The sequence below is a fragment of the Trichechus manatus genome, unplaced genomic scaffold (genome assembly GCF_000243295.1).
Source record: "Trichechus manatus latirostris isolate Lorelei unplaced genomic scaffold, TriManLat1.0 scaffold00204, whole genome shotgun sequence".
Taxonomy (NCBI): Eukaryota; Metazoa; Chordata; class Mammalia; order Sirenia; family Trichechidae; genus Trichechus; species Trichechus manatus.
In genome coordinates this window covers 1,901,583-1,921,075 of record NW_004444140.1, presented here as the reverse complement: position 1 = coordinate 1,921,075, position 19,493 = coordinate 1,901,583, and the positions used below count along the sequence as shown (strand labels likewise).

General features: G+C 42.3%; 1 protein-coding gene across 2 annotated transcripts in view; it reads right to left on the bottom strand.

Annotated features, from left to right (window-relative positions):
- The window catches only part of VAV3 (vav guanine nucleotide exchange factor 3), a 444,185-nt gene extending 424,714 nt beyond the window's left edge, over positions 1-19,471 (bottom strand). The window contains exon 1 of one of the 2 annotated variants that reach the window (XM_004388054.2): positions 19,219-19,471. In XM_004388054.2, coding sequence (XP_004388111.1) covers positions 19,219-19,422 — 204 coding nt within the window. In that variant the 5' untranslated portion in view covers positions 19,423-19,471. Of the gene's footprint in view, positions 1-16,712; positions 16,862-19,218 lie in introns of those variants that run through there. The other variant, XM_023742207.1, reaches the window with a different exon arrangement.
- Positions 19,472-19,493: the final 22 nt, after the last annotated feature.

Genomic DNA, 19,493 nt, shown 5'->3' with positions numbered 1-19,493 from the left:
TCATCCTCAGAGCACAGGAAAGCATTCTAAGAGTCCTAAGGGGATTCACATAATCAGATGTGTGATTTTTTAAAAGATTATTGAAGATGGAGTTCAGAGAATGAGCTGGCATGGGGCAGAATATATACAGGGAAACCTATCAGGAGTCAGGGTCTAAGTGAAAGGCATGGGCAGCGAGGGACACAGACGGATTCAAGACAGACAAGTGGAAGCTTGAGCACTAAGCACCTTGCACCATCTAAGCACCCGACAGACACCACAAGGTAGCTATTTTTATCCCACTTTGTAAGTGAGAAAATACATTTACAGAGGGTAAGTTATATGCTCAGTCATTTGGCAGACAGGTGTCTGAGGTTTGAATCAGACCTAAACACCAAAGGCCTTTTTTAAACCAAGACTTCGGATATTTGCTCTTTTTTGTCAATTAGAAATGTTTCTTTGCAAGCCATCTAGCAGAATGTTAAAGAGAGCTATAAAACCATTTATAACGTTTGACCTAGAAATCCCACTTTGGAAAATAAAGCTGCAGGAAATAATCCTACATGGGGAATAATGTATACAGGGCCTTTATAGCCATGCTATTGATAAAAGAGAACTGGAAATAACCCAAGTGACGTATTATATACACAGGGAGCGTATTAATAAGGTGGACTATTCACCATTTTCAGTTACATACTACTCCACTATCACTTTCTATGTGACCTTGAGAAAATTACTCAGACTTCTAAAAATTCAGTTTCTTTAGCTGTAATAATCACATCCCTTACTGAGTCTTTCAGTTACCTAGGGAAACAGGCATTAATAATACTAACCATAATAATATCAGCCAAAGGATTGTTAAAGCTACTCATTTATTGAGAGCTTACAAGGTGGGACATGCTGAGCCTGGAACTTATCATCTCATCTCATCCTCACAACAACCCTGTCCTCAGGAGGCAGTTGAGAGATGAAAGAGCCTGCCCTAGATCATACAGCTAGTTAGCAGCAGATCCAAGATTTGAACTCTACGCCCATGCCCTTTTCCCTGTACCATGCACCTCCTGGTTATTACACAGAAAATGGAGGCAAGGCTCAGAGAAACCGAGCAAAAGAGGCTCGGAGATCACAAAGCCAATTAGTGAAAGAGCAAAGATTTGAATGCAGGCCTCCCAAGTCCACACACAGCATTATTTTCATCTTTTGTTTTATCACAGCTGTCACATATGGAATTACTTACAGAAAAAAATATACACATATACAACATAAATTTTTAAAGGCCACAATATTCCAAGTATTAGATCCAATGATTCTAAATAAAACATCTGCAGAAAGATGGAATGCAACTAAGAAGAAAAATTTGTGATAGCTCAGCAAAACGATACAATCTCAAAAGAACAACGGGAAAAGCCCTGTTACCACGAAAAGATCAAGTGATGGCGTGAGGCTAGAATGGGGAAAGGGTCTCACATTCTTATTAAGGGCCTACTATGTTCCTAATGCTGTGATAGGTATTTTTCCCATCTTAATTCATTTGCTCTTCACTCTTCAGGAAGTATTATTATCCCCATTTCACAAACAAGAAAACTAAGATGCTGAGAGATCAACGGACTTGCCCATGGTCATCCAACGAGTAGAATATAATTTGAACACATACTAAGGTCCACGTTCTTTCATTATAGTATGCTGCATCCTACCACATGACAAGTGGCGGAATATTAACTATATTTTTGCATCCTGTGATTAAAATGAAGGTCACAAAATCTGGTGTTCCTGTCAGCGAATGTTAAGGCTAATGTTAGAGAATCATTGAACAGTTATTCAATAGCCGTCACAGAAGCTCTCACTTGTGCCATGTACCGAGCTGGGAACATAAAACTAAAAAGCAAATGGTCCCCAGTTTCATAGAATTCACAACACAGAGGAAACAACTTACGGTGACACCAAAACGTAAATACTCATATTTTCAGGAATATGGGACACATTTTAAAATAGCACAACCTCAGATCTCTTGGGAACTGATTGATTCTGGAAGGCTACGTTTCAGGGTATCTGATGATTTACTCCTTTAAGCATCAGATCGGATCCTTTATTTCACAAACATTTTATTATTTAATAATTTTTCAATGCTTTGTCAATTCTTCCAGGACATTCTGAATTCCAAAGTCTGAAACCTTGTACCTCCAGTCCCACTGATTCCTCTATACTACTGTATTCAAAAAGAAAAAGAATGCAGTGTTGTAGATTGAACTGTGTCCCCCCAAAATATGTATCAACTTGGCTAGGCCATAATTCTCAGTATTGTGTGGTTGTCCACCATTTTATGATCTGATGTAGTTATCCTATGTGTTGTAAATCCTAACCTCTATGAAGTTAATGAAGCAGGATCAGAGGCAGTTCTATTAATGAGGCAGGACCCAATCTACAGGATTAGGCTGTATCTTGAGTCAATCTCTTTTGAGATATAAAAGAGAGAAGTGAGCAGAGAGGAGAGGGGACCTCATTACCACCAAGCAAGAAGAGCCAGAGTGGAGCGTGTCCTTTGGACTTGGGGTCCCTGCACTGAGAAGCTCCTAGACCCAGGGGAAAATTGATGACAAGGATCTTGCCCCAGAGCCAACAAAGAGAAAGCCTTCCCTTGGATCTGGCGCCCTGAATTTGGACATTCTGTCTTAGTTATCTAGTGCTGCTATAACAGAAATACCACATCTTGGTGGCTTTAACAAAGAGAAATTTATTCTCTCATAGTCTAGGAGGCCAGACGTCCAAATTCAGGGCACCAACTCCAGGGGAGGGCTTTGTCTCTCTGTCAGCTCTGGGGGAAGGTTCTTCTCATCAATATTCCCTGGACTGGGAGCTTCTCTGCGCAGGAACCCCAGATCTAAAGGACGCACTCTGCTCCCGGCACTCCTTTCTTGGTGGTATGAGGTCCCCCTGTCTCTCTGCTCCTTTCTCTCTTTTATATCCCAAAAGAAACTGGCTCAAATCCCACTTTGGTAAGTGGCATCTGGAGTCCTAAAAGCTAGCAAGTGGCCATCTAAGATGCATCAATTGGTCCCAATCCACCTGGAGCAAAGGAGAATGAAGAACACCGAAGACATAAGGAAGATATTAGCCCAAGAGACAGAAAGGGCCACATAACCAGAGACTTCATCAGCCTGAGACCAGAAGAACTAGATGGTGTCTGGCTACCACCAATGACTGCCCTGACAGGGAACACAACAGAGAGTCCCTGACGGAGCAGGAGAAAAGTCGGGTGCAGAACTCAAATTCTAGTAAAAAGACCAGACTTAATGGTTTGACTGAGACTGGAGGGACCCCGGAAGACATGGCCCCTGGACTCTCTGTTAGCCCAAAACTAAAACCATTCCTGAGGCCAAATCTTGAGACAAAGATTAGACTGGACTATGGGACATAAAATGATACTTCTTAGCTCAAGTAGATACATGAGACTAAATGGGCAGCTCCTGTCCAGAGGCAAGATGAGAAGGCAGAGAAGGTCAGGAGCTGGCTGAATAGACATGGGAAATCCAGACTGGAAAGGAAGAGTGTGCTGTCACAGTACAGGGAGAGCAACTAGGGTCACATAACAATGTGTGTATAAATTTTTATATGAGAAATGAACTTGAATTGTAAACTTTCACTTAAAGCACAATTAAAAAAAAAAAGAAATTGGCTCAAGACACAATCCAATCTTGTAGATTGAGTCCTGCCTCTTTAACATAACTGCTACCTATCCCCTGTCATTAACATCATAGAGGCAGGATTTACAAGGATTTATAGGAAAAGCACATCAGATGACAAAATGGTGGACAATCACACAATACTGGGAATCACAGCTCAGCCAAATTGATACACACATTTCTGGGGCACAATTCAATCTATAACACAGAATTTGGTACTGGAAGTGGGGTTCTGCTCTAACAGATACCTCAAATGTGGAAACGGTTTTGAAACGGTGAATAGGTAGAAGCTAGAAGAGTTTTAAAGTGTCTAATAATAAAAGCCTAAGTTACCCTGAAGAGACTGTTGGTGGAATTATGGACATCAAAGACAATTGAGGGCTCAGAAGGAAGTGAGGAGGGCTGTAGTACCAGAGACAGCGCAGACAGCAAGAAGTAGCAGCAGAGAAACAGCAGCAGCAGAACCAGAAGATCTGCGCAAGATGGTGCAGGAGCCAACCCACAGAGTGAGAGAGCTGAGTGTCTTTGGGCAGAAGACCTCCTGCCGGAGTAGGGTGTCTCTGGGCACTTACTGGTGGAGCTAGGCTTGCCAACCCACAGAGCCAGAGAGCTGAGTACCTTCAGGCTGAGAAGCCAAGGAACCATGAAGCAGAAGCTGAAGAGACAAGGAGCACAGGAAGCAGAGCTGCCTCACAGTCTCAAGGGTGGGGTCACGACCTCTGGGGTCTCATAGGCTGGAACCACAGCCTGCTGGGTCTCAAGGGTGGAGCCATGGCCTCCCGGGTTTCAAAGAGTCAGATCTTCACCAACTCAGTTCCAGATTGTAGGGATGCCTTCCATGACTGCCAGCAGCATGTGGCCATATCTGCTGCCCTAAACTGAGGGGGTGGGGCTGCCACGCCCACAGAAGAACAGGGCTTGCCAGGGCCTAGGGGGTAGGGTCACCACTCAGACAGACTAGAAGAATGGGGCCACTCAAATTCAAGGCAGCAGAGTTACCATCCCAGTGGGCCTGGAAGGCAGGGCTAAAGCTCAAGGCCAAGATGCCTCCACCCAGAATTTGGAGAGTATGGCTAACATCCAGAGTCTGGAGCACAGGGCCATTGCCTAAATGGTCTCAGAGAACAGAGATTATTTTCAAGCCTTGAGAGCTAATGTAATGTGTTCTGCTGGATTTCGGACTTGCTTGGTGCCCGTTATCCCTTCTTTCCCTCCAATTTCTCCCATTTGTAATGGAAATGTCTACCTTGTGCCTGTTCCATCATTGTACTGTGGAAACAGATAACTGGCAATCTAGAATTCACAGATGAAGAGGAATGTTGCAGGAGATTTTGGACTTGGGAGTTATGATGGTTAAGATTGTGTGTCAACTTGGCTGGGCCATGATTCTCAGTGTTTATATGTAATCACCCCCATGATGGGATCTGCTGTGAGTAGCCAATCAGTTGAAAGAGAGTCTCCTTGGGCATGTAGCCTGCATCCAAATATAAGTGGATGTTCTGGCTTGCCCTCTCTGGATGCTGCAGCTGCCTTTTGTTTGTCTGACCTCCAGTTTTTGGGACTTGAGCTAGCAGCTTACCTACCAATCTTGGGATTTGTCGATTTTCACAGCCTGTGAGGAAAAGTCCTGCTCTGAGACCTGTAATCTTGGGTTCAACGGCCCCTGCAGCTACATGAATCAGGAGAAGCCTTGTGGTCTTGCCTGCTGATCTTGGGATTTGTCGACCTCCACAGCCTGTGAGCAAGAGCCCTGTTCTCTGACCTGCCGACCTAGGGCTTGCCAGCCCCTGCAGCTACATAAGTCAGGAGAAGCCTCTATCCTGATCCACGGACTTGGGACATTCCAGCCTCTACAATCGCATGAGCTGTTTCCTTGATATTAACTTCTCTCTCTATATATATATATTTATACACTTTACTGGTTTTGCTTCTCTAAAGAACCCAGCCTAAGACAGGAGTCAATTTAAGGCTTTGGGGATGATACGATGGGGTGAATGTGTTTTACATGCGGCAAGGACATGCATTTTTGCAAGCCAAAGGATGCAATGTCATGGATTGAACTGTGTCCCCTAAAAATATGTGTCAACTCTGGCTAGGCCATAATTCTCAGTATTATGTGATTGTCCTCCATTTTGTGATCTGATGTAATTATCCTATGCATTGTAAATCCTAACCTCTATGATGTTAATGAGGCAGGACACAATCTACTGGATTAGGTTGTATCTGGAGTCAATCTCTTTTGAGATACACAAGAGAGAAGCAAGCAGAGAAGACCCCATATCACCAAGAAAGAAGAGCTGGAAGTAGAGCGTGTCCACTGGACCTGGCAATCTGAGAAGCTCCTAGACCAGGGAAAGACTGATGACAAGGACCTTCCCCCAGAGCTGACAGAGAGAGAAAGCCTTCCCCTGGAGCTGGTGCAATTAATTCAGTCTTCTAGCAACCTAAACTATGAGAGAATAAATTTCTATTTGTTAAAGCCATCCACCTGTGGTAATTCTGTTACAGCAGCACTAGATAACTAAGACACCTAATGAGAGAGAGTAAGGACTTTATCACAAGCACTTCACATGAGAAACTCTGAACTCAAGCAATTTTCAATCTTCCTAAAAAAAAGTATTAACGTAACGTAAACTTCTCTTGAGGATCCAGGTAATTAGTATTCATTTATGAAAAAAGTCATGGCTATGATTCCAGAAATCTGGGTCTGACCTGGTTCTGCCAAACCAAGGGAACTTGGGCAATTCATTGCATATACTGGGGGCCTTACACTGTCCATTTTTTAAAACCACAGAGTTGAATTAGAATTATCTCTAAAGACTTTTTTCCAGTACAAAAACTGCATAAATCTAGGAACTATAAAATCACTTACTCTAATGGTCCGTTCAAATAGGACTATCCTTCCTCAGAGGTGTAGATCGGCCTAATTCTGCATAGCCATGGATTGATACACTTGAGTTCCTGAGCCCGTGAGTTACAGTTTTACTATTTCCAACCTCACTTTCAGCTGTCCCTCTTTTACATTTCTAACTTGCAAGCTGTTATCTCCCTGGATTTATAGAACAGGCTTAATGGAACCGCATTTATTGAGTACCTTCTAAGTACCAACAATGAATTGGACATATCATATGCATTATTTCAATTAATTATATCCTTCCAACACTGCAAAACAGGTATTATCTTCCCTATTTTATAAATGTTGAAAACCTAAGATCAGAGTGGTTACATTGTTCAAGACTGTAAGTGGCAGAGCTAGGTTTCAAAGCCAGGTCGATATCTCCAATACAGTTACCAATAAGTGACAGAATTATTCTAGAGACGCTTTCACTGCTAGGCATTCTACATGCAATTGAGAGAAAATTGCACTAACTGCATGATGACATTATCAAAAGAAAAAAAAAAAAGCTTGCAAAAATAAGCAGATGCTATGAGCTGGCTGCAACTGGGGGCAGGCAGCCTCAGTGCTGCTGAGAGCTATAAGACGTGACTCGAGAGCTTCTGGTGCATCAGTGGATGCTCACTCAAGCACCCCATTTGGCTCTGGAGATCACAAACCAAAAAAAGTACCTCTAGTATATCGTGTCCAATTTCGTACAGTCAAATGTTTTCATAGCACCCTCTCTGGGATTCTATTAAACATTCCTTTAGGAGCACTGGGGGCGAAGTGGTTAAGAGCTCAGGTTGCTAACCAAAAGGTCAGCAGTTCGAATCCATCAGACGCTCCTTGGAAACCCTCTGAGGCAGTTCTACTCTGTCCTACAGGGTCGCTATGAGTCACTGTCGACTTGATGGCAACAGGTTTAGTTTTGTAAGAACCAAAACTCTCTCTTGGGAGAAGGAAGACAAAAAAGTGGATACAAACATAATTTGCAAAGTTTGGAACAGTTGCTACTTCTGCCAGCATCAGGGGAAGCAGGATGGGAGGGACTGAGACAAGTCAAAATTCCGGAGGTCTGGGTGGTACGGGGCAGTTCTACTCTGTTGCTATGAGTCAGAATCAACTCGGCAGCAATGGGTTTGGGTTTTTTTTGTTTCAGTGATAATGATGAGGACTAGATGAACCTGCAGCGACTGGGGGAGAGTTGGGGACTCAGGGTGACTGGGATTTGGGGAACTGGAGTATGACTGGGTGAATGAGAGGATGCCAAGAGGGCGGTGCTATGAGACATCACTCAGAGGTGACTAAAGCAGTGTTGAGCTGCGGTGAAGCTGCACAGCAAAAACAGGTGGTGAAACAGGTGCACCTGGTTTTTAGTCGTCTCCAACAGCTCTCTTCAGCCCTTTCACAAGAAGAGGAAAGCCTGTGGAGGTGGGTACACCTTACAAGGGCAGCAACCTTTTTTCTTAATTAAATGTCTTGGCGTGGAACTGGACAATGTTTCTTTCTGTTATATATAAGGTTCAAAACCTACCCAGAGGCACCTCAGAAGACAGGGCTGGAGCTCTGCTTCTAAAAGCTCACAGCCGTGAAAACCTATCGAGCAGTTGCACTCTGCACACATTGGGTCACCGTGAGTTGGAATCGATTTGACAGCAACTAACAACAATAACATTTCATTAAATTCTCACCACAATCCTGCAAAGTAGATTTTTACTATGTCTTGATCTACGAGATGTGGAAACTGAGACTCAGCAAGGAAAGTAACTTTGCCAAGGTCACAGAGGTGTTAAGTGGTCCCAAAGCTCTCTCTTCATGAACTCATAATGCCTCCCAAATGAGAGCTAAATGACCCAAAACCCATTACCATCGAGTCAATTCTGACTCATAGTGACCCTACAGAACACAGTAGAACTGCCCCGTCAAATTTCCAAAGAGTGCTTGGTGGATTCAAACTGCCGACCTTTGGTTAGCAGATGTAGCTCTTAACCACTATACCACCAGAGTTTCTGAGAGCTAAATATGTACAAAAAAAAAATTTTTAGTTGCTATTTAGCATGCTAGTGTAAATGCACATCTTTGCCATTAACGCTGTAAGTATAACAGATACTATGTTCCTCCTTTCACAGAGGAAGGCAGAGGCACCAAGAAGCAGATATTTGCCAAGGTCACACAGTCTTTCAGAGGCAGATCTGGGCCAGAACCCAGGTCTCCTGACTCCTAGCTTGAAGCCTTTTCCTTAATCCATGCTACACCACTCTCCGAGGAAAAGGCTCCTGACATTAGTGGCACAGAGAGGCATGATGTTTGTTTATTCAGGCCAGCTGTTACAGATCTATTTTAAGGCAGGCACTTTGAAAATCATGGAAGGTGAGTATCAAGTGTATCATTAAATATTCCATATTAATTGACGTTTTAGAGAACTCCCACGTGAGTAGCATATGCTGCTGGCTTCCTGTTAAGCAAGCAATTCAAAAGCTGACTACACTTATTGCAACACATATTTTGAAAGCACATTCAGATGGCAGCACAAAATACAACTCTAGAACAATTTTCGACAGAAATCAGAAGTAGGTACTTCTTTGGCTGTTCAGGGTTCTGCCCGTCAATTGCCCAAGAAGGAGGAAAGGCAGAGTGTAAGCTTATGACTGGTCTCAACATCACACAGGATCTATGTAAGCAGGAAAAAAAAAAAAAAGTGGGATATAATGATATTCTAAATAGCAGCTAGTAATAGGTCTTTGTGAATTTATAGGAAGAATGGTTGTAATACAGAAAAAAATAGTGACACATGTCAAAGCATGCCATTTAAAACAATGGTGTCCCAGCATCCCAGGGAAATGAAGGCACTCTGGTAGCTCCAGGGTGGAGCATTAAACCATGTGCCAGCTGTCAAGGGACACAGTATTAAAGGCCAGAGATGACCAGCTACACCCACTCTCTCTTTTTCTCTCATTAACTTCCTTAGTTTCTCTATCTGGTTTTATTTCCTTTTCCTATCCTATGTCTGCCAAAGGTCTACTCATTTCCTTCTACACTGAATAGTGTGATAAATATGTACAGAATCATCCGGTTGATAAATTCAATATCCCAAACAAAAATTATAACTCAATATCTGATTAGTACGGAGGCACTGTTAACAATAGCCACAAGGCCAATCAGAGAACACTCCTCCAAGGGAACAGCACAGCAAAGCAATACAATGAAAAAATGATAAAACACATTCATTGCAGTTCATGTTCTGATGTGCAAGTAGCCTTGCTAACGGGACCTCAGTTCACTTTAAATGTCACTGGTCATATTTCGCAGTTTTCAATCCGTTTCCATCAAGTTGATTGCGACTCAGAGCGACCCTACAGGACAGAGCAGAACTGCTCCATAGGGTTTTTCCGAGGCTGTGATCTTCACAGAAGCACACTGCCACATTTTTCTCTCTCGGAGCGGCTGGTGGGTTCAAACTGCCAACCTTTGGTTAGCAGCCAAGTGCTTAACCACTGCACCACCAGAGTTCCTTTTTCTGTTTTAATACCTCAATATTCTTGATTGAGTCTGAAACAACCAAATTTTTCTTTAGAAATCCTAATAAGTATTAGTTTATTTTTTATAGCGTTAATATTTGAAATTTGCCTACACTTGGTTCAATTCTAGTTATGAATCACTTCCAAAATTAATCAAGGTAATTAAAGAGTCATTAAACTAATAAATAAGCACAGGGTTATAAGACCAAAAGATACAATCTGCTTTGACCCTTAAAAATAAGATAAAATGTGTCAAAAGAGCATTTAAAAAAAACATGGATAAGCAGTATAGGCTAAAGATAGGAAACCAATACTAATTTCGCAGAGGAATCAAGACTTTGTCCTCAAGTAAACCAACATTCTAAACTCGGCTCCTCCACAAACTACTTCTTAGTGCAAGTTGCTAAACATCTTTTGGCCTCAGGGAAGCTTGTATTTATCATATAAGAAGAAATAATAGTGCCTGCCTCAGGGCGTTGTGACAATTAGATGCATGCATTAGAACACTGCCTAGCAAGTTTCTGCAGAAGCAGTAGTGACGGCCTTAGTAAAATTAGTCAACATTTATTTTGCATTTGTTATGTGCCAGTCGGAGCCCTGGTGATGCAGTGGTTAAGAGCTACCGCTGCTAACCAAAAGGTCGGCAGTTTGAATCCACCAGCTGCTCCTTGGAAACCCTACAGGGCAGTTCTACTCTGTCCTATAGGGCTGCTATAAGTCAGAATCGACTTGATGGTAATGGATATGTGCCAGTCACAAGAACTAATTAATTTATTTAGTCCTCATAACAACCCTGGCAATCTGCTCCTATAAAGATTACAGCCTAGAAAACCCTATGGTGCAGTTCTACTCTGTCACGTGGCGTCACTATGAGTCAAAATTGACTCAGCAGCACACAACAACAACATAACAACCCTAGGACGTAGGTTCTTTTATTATTCCTATTTTCAAAATGAGGAAGCAGAAGAAAAGACAGGTTCAGTCACTTTCTGAAAGTTTCGAAGCTGGTAAGTGATGGAGTAATGTTATCTGCTTTCTTAGTAAGAGCACTGAACGAACAGGTACTTCTTAAATTTTTTTAATGACATAGACAGTTCTGGGCACATCTTATTTTAAAAATTTATATAGATATTTTGAAAAGACAGTAAGCAGAAAGTCACCATTTTCAATCAGACATTTAATGAGTACCTATTACATATGAGTCTCTGTCACTCTCTAGATATATATAAATGAATAAGCCTATCCCAGCCTCAAAAAGGTCACGGCGTGGAAAGGAGACAGATAAGTAACAAAAAAATTGCAAAACAGTACAAGGAGCATTATGCTCCACCTGTGTGTACCACACAGTGTGGCACAAAGCAGCCTGTGATCAGCCACACCTGGGGGAGGAGTCAGGGAAGACTTGACTGCAAAGGTGACTCTTGAACCAAATCTTTGAGCAGACAATGAGAAAGGACATTTCATGCTAAGAAAAGGACATATGCGATAGTACAGACATATCTGACAGCACAGTACATTCAAGAAACCACAGAAGGTCAGGACAATGGAGTGGTGGGGAGCTTTGAGAGATGAAGCAGGATTGGATCATGTGTCCTTGCATGTTTATTAAGGAATTTGGATTTTATCCCATACTCCAAAAGGAATTATTAAACAGTTAAAAGGAGGTTGACCGACCACCTGCCCCAGTAGCTCAGGTCAAACTAGTGATCCTTAGTCACTCTCCATAACACTCAATGTTTATCAGCAAGTCTTGTGGCTATCTTGAAATCAGAAGAGAGAAATAACAGCATGTGTGCATACAAATGGGAAAGATCTAGCAGAGAGGGAAGAAGTGATGATGCAGAAGAGTGTGGAGAGAAGAGCTAAAAGAGGAATTAGACTTTGCTGGGAGTGTTGATAATTTATCCATGTAGGAGAGAAGGCATCATCTACGCACAGATGTAGAAGGTGGGAGCTTGAGGAAGCTTTCCTCTGACTTTGTCTATTTTCTTAGTGGGACAGAAAGCAAGGTCACCAGTTGAGAAGAATGGAAGAGGAGGTGATGGAGGTTTGAGGAGAGAAGAAAAGGTATCAAATAGTCATCCAGAGGAGTCAGGAAGTGAATGGTCAAGGGCAGTTCTCAAACCTTTTGGTCTCAGGATCCCTTTTAGTCTTAAAAATACTACGGAGAACCTCTAATAGCTTTTGTTTATGGGGGTCATATCTATCAATATATACCATATTAGAGCTTAAAATTGAGAAACCTTTAAAACATAAAAATACACAAGCACACATTCCAATGGCAACACAGCAATGACATCAGCAACGTCATGAGTCCTTTGGAAAAGACCACTGTATACCTGCGGGAAAATGAGACTAAAAAGGGCAAATAATGTCTTAGTATTATTATAAAAATAATTTTGGCCCTGTGGGCCCTCTAAAAGCATTACAGAGACCCCTTTGGGTCCCCACAGCATACAAAGAATAACCTAACAAATGGCAAAGAAGTTACTGACTTCTGGTAAGAAATACTAAAAAATGACATTACTCTGAACTGACTGACTGAAGATGTAACTAGGAACACCACTCTTTCTGAACAGTGATAGCTTTTTTATCCAATAAACCGCACACAACCCCACTGTGTTTGTGAGGAAGTGCAGGCATGTATTTGGAATGCACACACCAAAGCCAACACTAATGTAATCATAGTGTTCTTTCTTTTTAAACAATGTATGATTATATATGGCAGATATACATTTTCTCTGATTAACTTAAAAAAAAAAAGAAAAAGGTAGCCACAACATCAAATCCCAAATGTATGTTAGGAAAAATTTCCTGGGGATAATAGTTGTGCCTTTTTAAAAAATCCATCACCAAACTCCATGCTCGGGGGCAAGTATGTGGGAAAAAAAAACAAAACATAGAAATCAATTGCTCTGGATTGAAACAGGATCAGAAGAGTCACGTTCTGAATGAAAAGATGTTTTAGGAACACATTGAATTTGTTTCACTTATATTTTCTTATATACACATATATATTTTTCACACATACACAAATACATATACACGAGATTGACATTAGATAAAATCTAGGTCTAAATCTAAAAGAGCTATCGTAATAACCATAAAATAAAAATTCCACATGATAAGAAAACCCCTCTCTTGATCTCTCTTCCCATTAGCCACTGCCCCATTTTTCTGCTCTCCTCACAGCAAAGTTACCCCAAAGAGATGCCTCTACTTGCTGTCTTAATCCTTTCCTCCTATTCCCTCTTAGACCCTCTCCAATTGGGTCTTTGCCCACCACATCAACAAATTCTTTTCGTCAGGGTCACCAAGGAACTTTATCTTGCCTAATACAATGTTTAATTCTCAGTCCTCATTTTATTTGATCTATCAGCAGCATTTGACATGTCTGATAACTCCTTCTCCCAGAAACACTTTATTCACTTGGTTTCCGGGAACCACACTCTGTGGTTCTCCCCTACCTCGCTGGCCCTTCCCTCACACCTTCTTTACAGATTTTCCTCATCTACTCTTGAAACACAGGCACATTCCAGGGCTCACTCTGTAGGCCTCTTCTCTTCCTACACTGACTCCCTAGGGGATTTCCAGACTCATGATTTTAAATACCATCTATTCCCTGATGATTCCAAAACTGACATCTACATCTCCAACTTCTCCAACTGCTTGCTCAGCGTCTCCATCTAGATGTCTACAAAGCATCCCAAACATAACTAGTGCTGGATCTTCCTCCCCATCTCCATATACACACACACACCCAAAGTCATTCTTTCTTCATTCTTCTCCAGCTCAGTAAATGGCAACTCCATTATTCCAATTTCTCAGGCTAAAAATCCAGAAGTCATTCTTGCCTCCTTCCTTCTTTTCATACCCCTCATCTGATTCCCTCAGTAGTTTCCTGTCAAAATCGACTTGAAGGCCTTGGGTTTGCTTTTTTTGGGTATGCCTTCAAAATATATCCAGAATTTGACTATTTCTCACGATTTGCCCAGCTATCACCCTAGTCACAGTCACCATCATCTCTTGCCTGAATGACCGCATGATTAGTCTTACTGTTTCCGTCCTTGCTGCTTTACAATCTATTCTCAACACAGTAGCCAGAGAGACCCTGTTGAAAAGGTAAGCCAGGTCATGTCACACCTTTGCTCAAACCCTCCAAGAGCTTCCCATTTCACTCAGCAGGAAAGCCAAAGTCCTTACCATGGTCCATACAGTCCTAAAAATCTGGCTCCCATTTTCTTTCTGTCCTCATCCTCCCATTCTTTCCTGCACTCACTCTCCTCCAGCCAGGATGGCCTTCTTGCTGTTCCTCTACCATGCTCAGCATTTGGTATTCCTTCTGCCTAGGATACTCTTCTCCCACACATCCACAATCTCTTGTTCCGTCATTCTCTTCTGCTCTCTGCTCAATTGCCCCCTCTTCAAAGATGCCTTCCTAGATCATTCTCTTTAGAATAGTACCACCATTTCTCTTTAGTCCCTTACCCGGCTTCAAATCTCTTCATAGCACATCATATTATATAACCATTTTATTTATTATCAATCTCCCCCACTAGAATTAAACCCCATGAAAGCTGAGGCTTTGATGAGTTTGTTTACTGCTCCATGCAGTGTTATAAAACAGTGCCTAGCACATAGTAGGAGCAAATAAATATTTGTTGAAGGGATCCTTGAAGCCTGAATAAATTCATTTTTAAGACAATTCAGTACTGTAAACAGTGATTTAAAAAAAAAAACCACTGCCATTGATTCGATTCCAACTCATAGCAACCCTATAAAACAGAGTAGAACTGCCCCATAGGATTGCCAAGGCTGTAATCTTTACGGGAGCAGACTACCACATCTTTCTCCCTCAGAGCAGCTGTTGGATTCAAATCACCAACCTTTCGGTTAGCAGCCAAGCACTTAACTACTGCACCACCAGGGCTCCTTGTCTAATATAGACAGACACCAAATTTTTTTGATTATCGCTTACCATCTGCATTTTATGTAATTTTGTTCTTTATAATAAAAGCAATGTGTTAAATGTATAACTAAATGTGATTAATGTTTAATTCTGTAACTATTATAAATAAAATCTAAATCAGGGTTAAGAAAGAAAAAAAAAAGCTCCATCACTGGACTACATGTACTGATTTTTTAACTGAAAAAGATGGTCCTCTTTTTTTCCTCGGGAAAAACAATTAGAAAGAGAATTGGGATGCCATTTATACTTCTATTTTGACACATTATCAACTAACTTAAGACCCCAAGATACAAACCTATAATTATGCAATCATTATGTGAAGAATTTTTTAACTGTACTTTAGATGATGGTTTACAGAGCAAATTAATTTCTCATTAAACAATTAATACAAATTACTGTTTTTTGACAACTGTTGTCAACCCCACAACAGGTCCACACTCTCCCCTTCTTGACCTTTGGTTCCACATTACCAGTTTTCCTGTCCCGTCTTGCCTTCTAGTCCTTGCCCCTGGGCTAGTGTGCCCATTTAGTCTCTCTCTCTCTCTTTTTTTTTAATCGGCCTTCTAATCTTTGGCTGAAGGCTGAACCTCAGGAGTGACTTCTGTACTGAGTTAAAAGGGTGTCCGGGGGCCATAGTTTCAGGGCTTCTCCAGTCATCGTCAGACCAGCAAGTCTGGTCTTTTCTTTGTGAGTTAGAATTTTGTTCTACATTTTTCTCTAGCTCTGTCTAGGACCCTCTATTGTGATCCCTGTCAGAGCAGCTGGTGGTGGTAGCCTGGCATCATCTAGTTGTGCTGGACTCAGTCTGGTGGAGGCTGTGGTAGTTGTGGTCCATTAGGCCTTTGGACTAATCTTTCCCTTGTGTCTTTGGTTTTCTTTATTCTCCTGAGATTTTTTTTTTTAATGCAAACAAGGCAGAAGGTTAACAAATAAAAATAGAAGAACATCTTGGTCCTTGAAGATAAATGCTCTTATTAAGAGAGGTTAGTTTATAACATCTTTTATGGAAAAACAAAACAAAAAAAAAACAAGCAAAACATCAATAAACTAAAATTTCCTTTGTCAACATCTGCTCATAATGGTCTCCAAATGCTACAAAACTCTGAAAGGAGAGCTTCCCCTTACTTCCTGCCTTAGGAAATTGTGTGCTATAAGGCAGTGGTCTATTTCAAGTAAATATCTTCAACAGAATCTAAGTCAGGTGGACAGACTGGCTTTTAGACAGGGCAAAAAAGCCACAAGTACAAGTAATAACATCTCTAACTTCAGAAGAGCAAATTCTACTGGGACGTGTCTGGGACTCAGTAGGTTACTAGGAATTCCACTATACTGTATGAACGGAGCTGATGGTGTAGAATCCTATAACTAAAGCAACTACAACCTTTCCCTAGAAAGATTTATTTGTAGTCAGAGGGAGAAAGAGATGCCATCCCTGGGGAACTTGTAGACCTTTGCAGTTGTTTTAAAATTTGACTGTAAGCCTTTACTTTTAATGTGACAATATCAGAAAAAAATTTAAGTAATTTTGCTATTAACAAACAGTTATTAATTGCATATTATATGCTGGGCACTGTAGGCATGCTAAATACATCAACTTGTTTCATAAAACCATTTAGTAAGTCTCATTTAATGACAATCTGTATAATAAAAACTCATCTCTCCAGGACTCAGCTGTCCAGCAAACTTACCTCTTTGCAATGTGGCTAAGAACCAAGCAAAAAACTTTGTTGTTAGGTGCATCAAGTTGGTTCTGACTCATAGTGATCCTATGCAACAGAACAAAACACTGCCCTGTCCTGCGCCATCCTCATGATCATTGTTATGTTTGAACCCACTGTTGTAGCCACTGTGTCAATCCATCTCATTGAGGGTCTTCCTCTTTTTCACTGACCCTCTCCCTTACCAAGCATGATGTCCTTCTCCAGAGACTGGTCCGACCTGATAACATGTCCAAAGTATCTGAGATGAAGTTTCACCATCCTTGCTTCTAAGGAGCATTCTGGCTGTACTTCCTCCAAGACAGATCTGTTCATTCCTTTGGCAGTCCATGGTATATTCAATATTCTTCGCCAACACCGTAATTCAAAGGCATCAATTCTTCAGTCTTCCTTATTCATTTGAGGCAATTGAAAACACCATGGCTTGGGTCAGGCACACCTTGGTCTTCATGGTAACAACTTTGCTTTATTTTAAAAAAAAAACAAGACATCACTATATTCAGGCAGTAGCCCTCACTCTTAGGACATTTACAATGGAAACTGTACTTAACTTGGAATCAGAAAGCTCAGGGTTGAGCAGAGTTAAGAACTCAACAGCTTAAGGAAGGTCATTTAAGCTGTCCTGTTTATCCCATTTGAATCTTGTGGTTTATCTGATAGCAGTGTAATAATTCCTTGACAGCAAGGAGCTTGTCTTCACTGCAGTGCCCTTAGTACAGGACAGAACTCTCATAACACTGTACATGCTCGGTTTTCATTAGTGACACTTCTAATGATGACTCTTAATCATTAAAAAAGATTAAATTACACCATATTCTAAAAGGAGAAGAAAGAGCAAAACACACTTAAAAAGATTTTCATCCACTGTTAACATTCAAATAAAAATTTGAGGGGGGAAAAAGGGAAACCCTCAGCTGTCCTGAAGACTTGATTATTGAGAACTTATTCCCTGAGGGCCCCAGGAAGCTAAAGTTTCAGGAAACTAGCACAGTATTGTACTCCTTGCTGGTGGGCCAAGGCATCCTGGTCCACACTGCCTCCTGAGGCCATAAGCAAGGTGGAAAATGGGGACACTTGGGGCTGGATAACCAACTGCAGCTCCCTACAGAACTCTGAGGACAGCAGCTCCTTGTCTGTTAAACCCCTGACAAGATGTCCAGAGCTGGGACAACTCTTAAGCGGTCCACAGAGTTAGCAATCAGCACACAGGTTTATGAGAGAGCACAAAATAATTTACCTCACTTTTAAATAGATATGGTTCTCACTGCCTACAAGCCTACTCTTTCTTGGGGACTGCCAACCATGAAGTTAAAGGCAGAGGGGCAAAGGATGCCCTCAGAATGTGAGGTGCAGGAGGACCCTGATGAAACAATGACTCCAAGAATCAGAGATGAGTGAGTGTTCTCTAACTCTATATATATAATTATTCAATCATATAAAGTCAGTTCCTTCTTAAGACACTGCTCTGGTTGCTAAGTAGCTGCACCTCTGTATCATACAGGCTTAGTCCTAAAATGTGTCATACAGGGTACTCTTTCCTCTCATTTTTTAAGTTCAAAGTGATTTTTTTTTACAGTGTGAAAGAGAAAATAGAATCGTGTTTAACATCTTTCTGCACAAAACTTTCCGACAGCATCAACAAACTACTATTCCACTGAAATGTGACTTCTGAACTGACTCTAGGGTGCACACAGCCCCCCAGAGTTGCAAGCTTTTAAACCCTCAAAGTGGCAGCTCCACGCAAGGCTCCAACCACAGGGCCAAGCGTATACCACACCACCTGAGTAGAGAGCCCTGAATGAAGGAAAGCGGAATCTCGAGCTAAACTTCTCGTTTCCTGTCGCTGCTGAGAGAGGCTGGGCTCGCTCCTTCTCACATGGTTTAAGAAGAGCTGTAAACACAACCATCTAGCTTGCCAGCTGGCCACGAGCTCACGGGGCCTTCGAGGGCGGCCGCTGTGTTCTGCTCCCTTTTCCTCCCTTTTGACCAGTGTCGTTCCTGTACAGATAACGGTACCGGAACGCCTTCCACTTCCTAAAGTCCTCATTTATGTTATGGTTCCTCTTTCAAGAAAACATGGGGACAAAACGAAAAGCAAGAGAACTGACTAAAGGCAAAATTATCCCATCATTTCGTTTCATCCCTCTCCATCGTTGTTATAGAAAACTGGATCAAATTTCCTTTGTCGCCGTCCAAACACCCCCCCAAAAAAGTAAAGGCACCCTAAGAACTTATTTTCCCGGCCTCACAGAAAGCCTCATACCATCTCCGGACGCAGGGCTTTAACATTCGGCTAAAGAACTAAAGCATTTCAAGCTGAACTGGATCCCAAAGCAGTGGGCTGGGAGGCCGGGAAAGCGGAGCGCACCTAGATGTTTGCATCTACACAAAGAAATCAGCCGGAAGATTAATGGGAGATGCCGGCTGGTGGCGGAGGCGCCGTGGGCACCGCGGGCGCCCGCGCCAGCCTCCTTACCTGGGACATCTGCGGCCTCAGGTTGATCTCCTTCAGGTTGATGGAGTGCGCCCGGAGGTTGTTGAGCAGCTGGCAGAGTAGGACTCCATCGCGGAGGGTCTGCGCCAGGTCGAACACCTGCGCCGAATCCCAGGTGACCCGGTGGTTGGCGGGCAGCACCTTACAGTGGATGAGCCACTGCGCGCACTGCTTCCACGGCTCCATGCCCGACGGCTCCCGGACGCGGCCGGGCCGGGGCAGGCGGCGAGGATGCCGCCGCCGCCGCGGTTCCTCCG